Source organism: Cervus elaphus, chromosome 4 (assembly GCF_910594005.1).
Source record: "Cervus elaphus chromosome 4, mCerEla1.1, whole genome shotgun sequence".
In the NCBI taxonomy this organism is placed as follows: Eukaryota; Metazoa; Chordata; class Mammalia; order Artiodactyla; family Cervidae; genus Cervus; species Cervus elaphus.
This window is the reverse complement of record NC_057818.1, coordinates 65,439,952-65,448,764: the sequence shown is the minus strand read 5'-3', so window position 1 is coordinate 65,448,764 and position 8,813 is coordinate 65,439,952. Positions and strand designations below refer to the sequence as shown.

Genomic DNA, 8,813 nt, shown 5'->3' with positions numbered 1-8,813 from the left:
TTCTGTAAATAAGTTCATTTGGACCAGGTGATTATTTGCTGGAGTTGGAGAAGAGAGGCAAGAAGAGAACTTTCCTGTGCATTAGAGGTTTAGCAGCATCCCTTGGACAGCAAGGAGATCAGACCAGTCAGTCCTGAAGGAAATAAACCCTGAATATTCATTGGAAGGACTGATGCTAAAGCTGAAGCTCCAATACTTTGGCCACCTGATGTGAAGAGCTGACTCATTGGAAAAGACCCTGATGCTGGGAAAGATTGAGGGCAGGAGGAGAAGGGGACAAAGAGGATGAGATGGTTGAATCAGCTTCACCAACTTGAATGGATGGTATCACCGACTCAATGGACATGAGTTTGAGCAAACTCTGGGAGATAGTGGAGAACAGGGAGTCCTGGCGTTCTGCAGTCCATGGGGTCGCAAAGAGTCAGACATGACTGAGCAACTGAACACCACCACCACACCACTGCTTCTCACTGTTCAAGCATTCCCTCATTTGACCCTCAGTGGAGTCTGAGAAGCAGGTGTTCTTTAGTCCCGTTCTAGTGAGAACCAGGAATCTGCTGAGAGTTGTGTGATGCATCTGTCTGCCAAAAATATACACGCAACCTAAACGTTGAGAGTTATGTTTTATTCGTCAGATATTCTTAGGACTCAAGCCCAGGAGGCAGCATCTCAAGTAACCCCAAGAGAACTGCTTGAAGGAAAAAAGGGGAGAAGCCAGGTTATATAGAAGCTTCACAACAAAAGGTGGATAATCTGAACCTCAAATGCTACTGCCAATTAAAGAAAACCAGCTATCCCAAGTTAAGGAATTTAGCGCTTTTCTACGTATGGGAAGATGGAAAAGTCTGGGCTCGCTGAAATCATTGCTTTGATGCACGCCTCAGCTGTCTGGGGCCAGGATCCTGTTGTTTTCATGTCCTGAGGTCCCTCCGGGTTCACCCTCAGTGGTGGCTACAGTCTGACGACTGCTAGATGGCCGTGCTCTTTCCTTCCTGAGTGCCCTCGGGGCTCACCAGCTCACCATCCGCGGTGGCCGTCATTGCTTGTGACTGTGATATCCTTTGTTCACTGATACGGCAGGAAATATTCCATCTCTCATATCCCAGAATTTCTTGAGGACTGACAAGGCTTCTGTATTCTTGAGTCTGCGGGGAGCTCCAAAATGAGGCCTGGGGCTTCCCAGGTGGCGCAGTGGTAAAAGAATCCACCTGCAAGGCAACAGACTTGGGTTCGATCCCTGGGTCGGGAAGATCTCCTGGAGAAGGAAATGGAGAAGGGAATAGCTGCCCACTCCAGTATTCCTGCCTGGAGAATCCCGTGGACAGGGAGCCTGGTGGGCTATAGTCCATGGGGTCACAGAGAGTCAGACATGACTGGGCAGGTGCGTGCGTGCACACACACACACACTCACTTACACACAAGATGACGGCTGCTGTGGGCGTGTGAGCAGCTCACCCCATGGAACCCCACGCTCCTTAAGGGGCATTTGCGCCATGGAGTGCACACAGCCAGCTCCCGCTCCGCGCTCCAGATGAGGGGAAGGTGGGTCCACGTGGGGCTATACTGAGGACTCTTCAGGGCTGCAAGACGGCAGTGAAAGCTCACTCTGCGTGAAGGAGTCCTGGTGCGGCTCAGCGGAGGACTCAGAAGACCCCCATGGGCATTCCTCGGGGTGGGCCTGGGAAGACACAAAGTGAGGGGTGAGCGCCTGGGGGAGGGGCCGGGGGAGCTGGGGAGGGGGGGAGACTCACGTGCATGTCCGTCTGTCTGTCCTCCTCCAACAGGAGGTGCACCGAGACGTCATCTGCAAGGAAAGAGGAGAGGACAGGCTTCCAGGAAAGGCCTTCTGGTCACCCAGTCCTGCCGTCAGTATTTCGGAGCCATGACGGGGTGGAGTGAGTGGACCAAGGAGGTGATTGAATAGTTAGTCCCCCAGGGAATGGTAGGTACAGACAGTATGGGAGACCCTTGTAAGTGGATGACTCCAGAAAGCAGGTTTGCTTAGCAACAGAAGCAGGAGACCTGCCCCCAACAAGGAAACAGCGGTGGCCTGAGCCCCACATCCTGCCCAGGGAGCCCTGAGATTTAATGACCCATGGGACATGCTCTCTACACACATTAAAAAAAAAAAAAAAACAATCATTTGTGGACCTTGCTTGACCATGTAGGGACACCTGGGGGAGGGGCCGGGGGAACCTGCTCAACCTGGAGGAGGAGCTGATGATGGAACTGTGATGTCTACTCAAGAAATTCAAAGAAGGTCTTCTCCCCCTCCCCACTTTTCCTGTGATTATAAAACTGTAGCCCAGTAAATTCTCAGATCTGCCCGCTTGTAAGCCTCGCAAGCATCCTTCTCTAGTAAATCACTTCTCATCTACCACTTGGCTCTCACTGACTTCTTCTCTGCACCGAGACAGGAAGGGCTGTGGTACAGAGCTCTTCAGAGCCCCCAGGAATGACACCAGTCGCTTTCAGACGGACGACTGGAAGCAGGGAAGGGCAGTGACATCACATGTGGTAAGGCCTGCCCCCAGCGTCTCAGCTTCTTCCAGGATGCCGTCTATCTGCCCCTGAAGGCATCCTTCCCCCAGCCCGGCTCCCCCACCTCCTCACTCCTCTTACGCGGATTTTCTTCTGAGAAGTCCATGCCAGGGTTGGAGCTGAGGGAAAGGAGATAGATGCATTAAGGCAGGTCTGAGGAATGAGGCAGAAACAGTGTTTTCTACTGGGAAGAGTCCGGATTTTCCTACCTGTTAAAATCCAGTTGGCTCTTGGTCTCATTATCAGCGGAACCTACAGAGAGGCAATGCTGAGAGCCCTTCCTGGTAGGGGACCCCCCAAGCCCCTCCCCACGCTCCCCCCACCCAGGTGACCCCTTCCCCTTCCAGGAACCCTTCCCCTTCCAGAACGTACCGTGTTGGCCTCCACAGCAGCACAGGCAGAGGATAAAGAGGAGGACGAAGAGGAGAGGGAGGAGCCCGATGGCGGAACTCCCAGACACGACGGGAAGGGCTGTTTCTTCAAGAGGGTTTTGGTAGACTTCAGGTAGGTCTAGGAGTTGGGGAACAGTACAGATCTGTGGCTGGTCTCCGGCTGGACCAAGTCATCCTTTCAGTACATATGTATTGTATTTACTGTATATGTACTGGTCACCTTCCATATATGAGCAAGTTGGTGGATATTTTGGAAACTGGTGAACCTATGCAATAACAGAATCTAGACGCATCAGCCAACGCACAGAAGTTGTTACTCTTCTGCGTATTGAGATAAATTATACAACAAAACTATCTACTGTATTTTCCAGTGGTCACGTATGGATGAGAGTGTTGGACCGTAAAGAAGGCTGAGCATCAAAGAATTGATGTTTTTGAACTGTGGTGTTGTAGAAGACTCTTGAGAGTCCCTTGGACCGCAAGGAGATCCAACCAGTCCTTCCTAAAGGAGATCAGTCCTGGGTGTTCATTGGAAGGACTGATGCTGAAGCTGAAACTCCAATAATTTGGCCACCTATTGTGAAGAGCTGGCTCACTGGAAAAGACCCTGATGCTGGGAAAAATTGAAGGCAGGAGGAGAAGGAGACGACAGAGGATGAGACGGTTGGATCGGCTTCACCAACTCGATGGACATGAGTTTCAGCAAACTCCGGGAGATAGTGAAGGACAAGGAGGCCTGCGTGCTGCAGTCCATGAGGTCACAAAGTGAGACGCGACTGAGCGACTAAACAACAACCCTGGGCTTCCCCGGTGGCTCAGTGGTTGAGAATCCACCTGCCAATCGGGAGACATGGATTCCATCCGCAGTCCGGGAAGATCCCACATGCCTCGCAACGGCTAAACCCACACGCCACAACAACTGAGCCTGCGAGCTGCAACTATGAAGAGCCCGTGCTCCACGACAAGAGAGAGCCTGCACACAGCAACAGAGACCCAACGCTGCCAAAATTAATCAGTTAATTTTTTAAAGATAAAATTTTGCACATCTGTGACACCACGAGTGGATCCAGAGGGCGTGTGGCTAAGTGAAATAAGTCAGAGAAAGAAAATGCCATCGGCTCCCACATGTGGAATCTAAAGAACAAAACAGAACAAGGGCAGACCTACAGAACCAGAGAATAACCAGGAGGCTGCCAAAATGACCAAAGGAATTAAGAAGTACTAATCGTAAGTTATAGAATAAAAAAATACAGACATGAAATACACAGTGCAGGGAAGGTGCTCAATAATAACATAATAACTTTACACGAGAACAGATGGTTCCCAGACGTATCCTGGTCATCATTTCATAAGGTCATTATACAGTGTGAAAGTGAAAGTCGCTCGGTCGTGTCCAACTCTTTCCAACCCCATGGACAGTGGTCCATGGAATTCTTTAGGCCAGAGTACTAGAGTGGGTAGCTGGCCCCTTCTCCAAGGGATCTTCCCATCTTCCCAACCCAGGGATCGAACCCAGGTCTCCTGCATTGCAGGCCAATTCTTTACCACCTGAGCCACCAGGGACACCTGAAATTGCTATAATATTGTACTTCAACTATATTTCAATTAACTTACTAAAAACCTATGCCAAACAGTACAATGTTGAGGTCACAACCAGGGCTCAATATATCTGGAATATGAAAAAACTAACTTACCTCCTGATAGATTCATAAGATTAAAACAAAATCATATGTACAAATGTTGAGAATAGTACTTGGTAGATGAGAAAACCTCAACACATGTTACCTAGCAACTATTAACATTAAACAATAATGCCTACTTTGAGCAAAAGCTTGTTGTCTGAGCTTGACAGAATCGTATCTTACCTGATGCAACACTCTGTTTTGTTTTGTTTTGTTTTGGCTGTGCTGCACCGCTTATAGGATCTCAGTTCCTCAATCAGAGATTGAAGCCTGGCCATGGCAATGGCACCTAACCACTGGACCTCCAGAGAACTCCTATAATTTCACTTTAGAAAGAAGGAACCTGGGGCTCAAATGAGGAAACTGCTTGCAAAAGGTCACAGAACCAGCAAATCTTGATGTCTTCATTTTACTTCAAGTCTGTCTCCTAGTCAAGAGTGCCTTCCTTCTGAACAGAACTTCCATAGCTGAGTGAGCTGGAGGCAATCACTGTTGTTCTTTAGTCACTAAATCATGTCCGACTCTTTGTGACCCCATGGACTGTAGCCCACCAGGCTCCTCTGTCTATGGGATTCTCAGGCAAGAACACTGAAGTGGGCTGCCTTTTCCTCCTCCAGGGGATCTTCCCGACCCAGGGATCGAACCCACATCTCCTGCTTTGCAGGCAGATTGTTTACCACTGAGCCACCTGGAGGCAGGTGAGGTGACCGCAAATGGAGAGGACACACAGCACCCCCAACAAGTGACACTCCCGAACCCACAGGGGGACCTGGGGCCCGTACGGATGTCCCCGGTTCTCTGCGTCTGCGTTGTGAATGTCGACCTCAGCTGTGTTCTCTTTCTGCATTAAACGAAAACCTAAGCATTTCCTCCTTGACTCACCTGTGCCGATGGGGAATAGCTGGAGATTGGGAAGCTTTCTAGAGAGGGGAAGAGGTTTTCTACCAAAGATTGGCAAAATGCTGAAGAATTAAAATACAAAAAATAAATTAAGGTCTTCCCTGGTGGCTCAGTAGTGATGTATGGATGTAAGAGTTGGACCATAAAGAAAGCTGAGCACCAAAGAATTGGTTCTTTTGAACTGTGGTGTTGGAGAAGACTCTTGAGAGTCCCTTGGCCAGCAAGGAGGTCAAACCAGTCCATCCTAAAGGAAATTGGTCCTGAATATTCATTGGAAGGACTGATGCTGAGGCTGAAACTCCAATACTTTGGCCACCTGATGCGAAGAGCCAACTCATTAGAAAAGACCCTGATGCTGGGTAAGATTGAACGCAGGAGAAAGGGAAGACAGAGGATGAGATGGTTGGATGGCATCACTGACTCAATAGACGTGAGTTTGAATAAGTTCCAGGAGACAGTGAAGGACAGGGAGGCCTGGCGTGCCGCAGTCCATGGGGTCGCAAAGAGTTGGACACCACCGAGCGACTGAACAACAACTGGTGCTCCGTGGTAAAGAATCTGCCCGCCAATTCAGTAGACATCGTCGGTTCCATCCCTGGTCCGGAAAGATCCCACTTGCCAAGGAGCACCTAAGCCCGTGCGCCGCAAATAGAGCCCGCCTTCTAGAGCCCAGGAGCCGCATCCACTGAAGCCAGGCAGCCAAGGCCAGTGCTCGGGCAACAAGGGAAGCCGCCGCGGTGGGACGCCGAGCATCCCAGCGAGAGAGGAGCCCCTGCTCACCGCAGCTAGAGAAGGGCCACGCCCAGCCACGAAGACCCGGTGCAGCCAAAAAGTAAATAGTAAATAAACCATTTAAATTAATGAAGCGAAGCCTGTGGAGGAAGGGATGGTGCAGGTGAAAGGCTGAGGTTCGGTCAAGGCTGCACAGGTTCACCCCCACGTCCCCGCGGCCCAACTCGGAGTTCTCTGGGAGAAAAAGGGAGGTACCACTCACCAGTCTGCGCCCAAATCCCTGGGTCCCGGCAGAACACTGCAAGGGAGAAACACGTGGTCAGAGAAGTCGGCCAGTAACACAGTGGGCTCCCAGACGCCTGGAGCTCAGCGAACTGGAGAGACGCGGCCCGCGGGTGACGACACTGCAGTCCCCTGTCCCGGGGCCTCACAGAGGGGAGTCCCAGCAGAGGAGCCCGCTTACGAACCGCTCCTCGGCGCCTTCTTCCCTCCCCAGCCTCCCACACGACCGCCCGCCGCCCGCTCACCGAGCCCGAGCAGAAGAGGGACGCTCGGGGCCATGGCGATGCCCGGCCCGCACCGCCCGCGCGCGCAGCCCGCCCAGCACGGCTGCCCCGCCGACCCAGCCGCCCGGGCCCGAGACCTCCCGCCGCGGAGTGCCAGCATCGCTTTCCCGGCAGAAGGGGAAGCGTTGCTTGTGCAACACGGAGACGCTGCCCCTCCACCCTCCCCACGGCGCCCGGGCCGGGCGTGGTTACCTGCGGGTTTCCAGCCGTGATCTTCCGGCCGCGAAGATGTGGGAGACCGGCTCTCCACAAAGACCTGCTTATCTGCCACAGGGCTTCCCCGATGGTTCAGCGCGGAAAGAATCCGCCTGCAACGCAGGAGACACAGGAGGCGCGGGTTCGATCCCTGGGTGGGGAAGATCCCCTGGAGGAGGGCAGAGCAACCCCCTCCAGTATTCCTGCCTGGAGAATCCCATGGACAGAGGAGCCTGGCGGGCTGCAGTCCACCGGGTCAGAGAGTCGGACACCACTGACTACACACACACATCTAAAATAGAAGAACTGAGGGAAATTTTCCTCCTCCCCCAGAAAAAGGAGATCACACGCAACTAGAAAAGACTGACTCTGATATAGGAAACTCTGAGGGATGGTGTTGCCAACGTTAATGAGGCCTGAGAGTTCGATGGACAGCAGTGTGGGTCGGTCCGGGAAGAGGCCTGGAAGACCAGTTCTTCTGTACCATACAGACTCTGCAGTAAGGGTGGGTGTGAAAAGATGCAACCAAGTCACAGAGAAAGAAATAAAGGGGAAAAAGTTTTAGAGAAAAACATCTGAAACTAATATAATGTGATATGTCACTTATACCTCAATAAAAAATGAATACCCAAAACACCCCAAAACAAGTCCTAAACTTTAAGTATATCATATTCAAACTGAAAGAAACTGAAAGAAAATCAAAGAAACAGATAATGAGGTTGAGACTTCATAATTGAAAAAAAGGGGGGGAAAGGAAGCATTGATATTCATTCCATTCCTACAGTTTTGATCATCAGTTCTCTCCCACAAAGACATAAGTGACATTGAGTAGGACTATTCTGGAGTTTCACATGGGACTTGGCACCTGGGAGTCACTTGATACATTAATTAGTCACTTGATACACTAATTGCCTATAGATAAATAAAGATGTCCCCAACTTAAAAAAAAAAAAGAATCCTTATGTAAGTGGACCCATGCCATTCAAACCCATGTTGTTCAAGGGACAATCAATATATAATTGCATATAAATATATGTAATTGTATATAGGTTCACACCTGCTCAGTCGTGTCCGACTCTTTGCAACCCCATGGACTGTAGCCCTCCAGGCTCCTCTGTCCATGGGATTCTCCAGACAAGGATACTGGAGCGGGTTGCCATGACCCAGAGGATCTTCCCGACCCAGGAATCAAACCCATGTTTCCTGCATTAGCAAGTGGGTTCTTTACTGCTGAGCCACTGGGAAAGTCCATACAAATATATCTAATTGTATATAAAATTATATATAATTACATATAAATATATAATTATATACTTTATTAATTGCACATAAATATATAAAGGTGTATGTATGTGTGCATGCATTATCACATGTATATTACTGTGTCTATAAGCACATATATATTATATATATTTATACATATGTAACTATGTATATTTGGAAGTATATACATTACATATTCCAGCCCCTGAAGGACCTTTGTTTTTAGACTGGCGTGTAGTTGCTTTACAGTGATGTGGCAGCGATGTGGGCAGCGAAGTGACCCGGCCACCCGTATGCCTGTATCCCTTGAGCTCCTTCCCATTCCGGTCACCGCTGAGCATTGAGTAGAGTTCCCTGTGCTGTATGGTCGGTTCTTGTTAGATTAGTTATCTATTTTATACATCATAGTGTGTATATGTCAAGCCCAATCCCCCAATCTATCCTCCCCCTCAAAAAAAAGAAAACCGTCTTTAGAAGTCCGGTATGAGGCTGGGCAAGCTCCCCCATGAGCCAGTTCTCTCTCTGTCCCCCGGCGCTGCCCC

General features: G+C 50.2%; 1 protein-coding gene across 5 annotated transcripts; it reads right to left on the bottom strand.

The window, feature by feature from the left end:
- Positions 1–604: 604 nt before the first annotated feature.
- Positions 605–6,934, bottom strand: LOC122692567. 5 transcript variants are annotated; one of them, XM_043900249.1, is made up of 8 exons: positions 6,775–6,934; positions 6,510–6,545; positions 2,914–3,051; positions 2,751–2,793; positions 2,606–2,660; positions 1,752–1,804; positions 1,412–1,678; positions 605–1,208 (listed from the first exon to the last, which is right to left on the bottom strand). In XM_043900249.1, the coding sequence occupies exons 1-8, from the start codon at positions 6,911–6,913 to the stop codon at positions 1,037–1,039; spliced, it is 903 nt and encodes a 300-aa protein (XP_043756184.1). In that variant the 5' UTR covers positions 6,914–6,934; the 3' UTR covers positions 605–1,036. The 5 variants fall into 5 exon arrangements, 4 of the variants coding, with proteins under 4 accessions (XP_043756184.1, XP_043756185.1, XP_043756183.1 ...); XM_043900250.1 differs by having other exon boundaries at positions 1,416–1,678; XM_043900248.1 differs by having other exon boundaries at positions 1,456–1,678.
- Between the last annotated feature and the right edge of the window lie 1,879 nt (positions 6,935–8,813).

Coding starts and splice junctions, on each gene's coding strand:
- LOC122692567 (XM_043900248.1), bottom strand. CDS start 6,913: ATGCTGGCACTCCGCGGCGGGAGGTCTCGGGCCCGGGCGGCTGGGTCG. Junction 2,661..2,750: donor AGCCAACTGGATTTTAACAG/GTAGGAAAATCC, acceptor CCTTTCCCTCAG/CTCCAACCCTGGCATGGACT. Junction 1,209..1,455: donor GGAGCGTGGGGTTCCATGGG/GTGAGCTGCTCA, acceptor GTTGCCTTGCAG/GTGGATTCTTTTACCACTGC.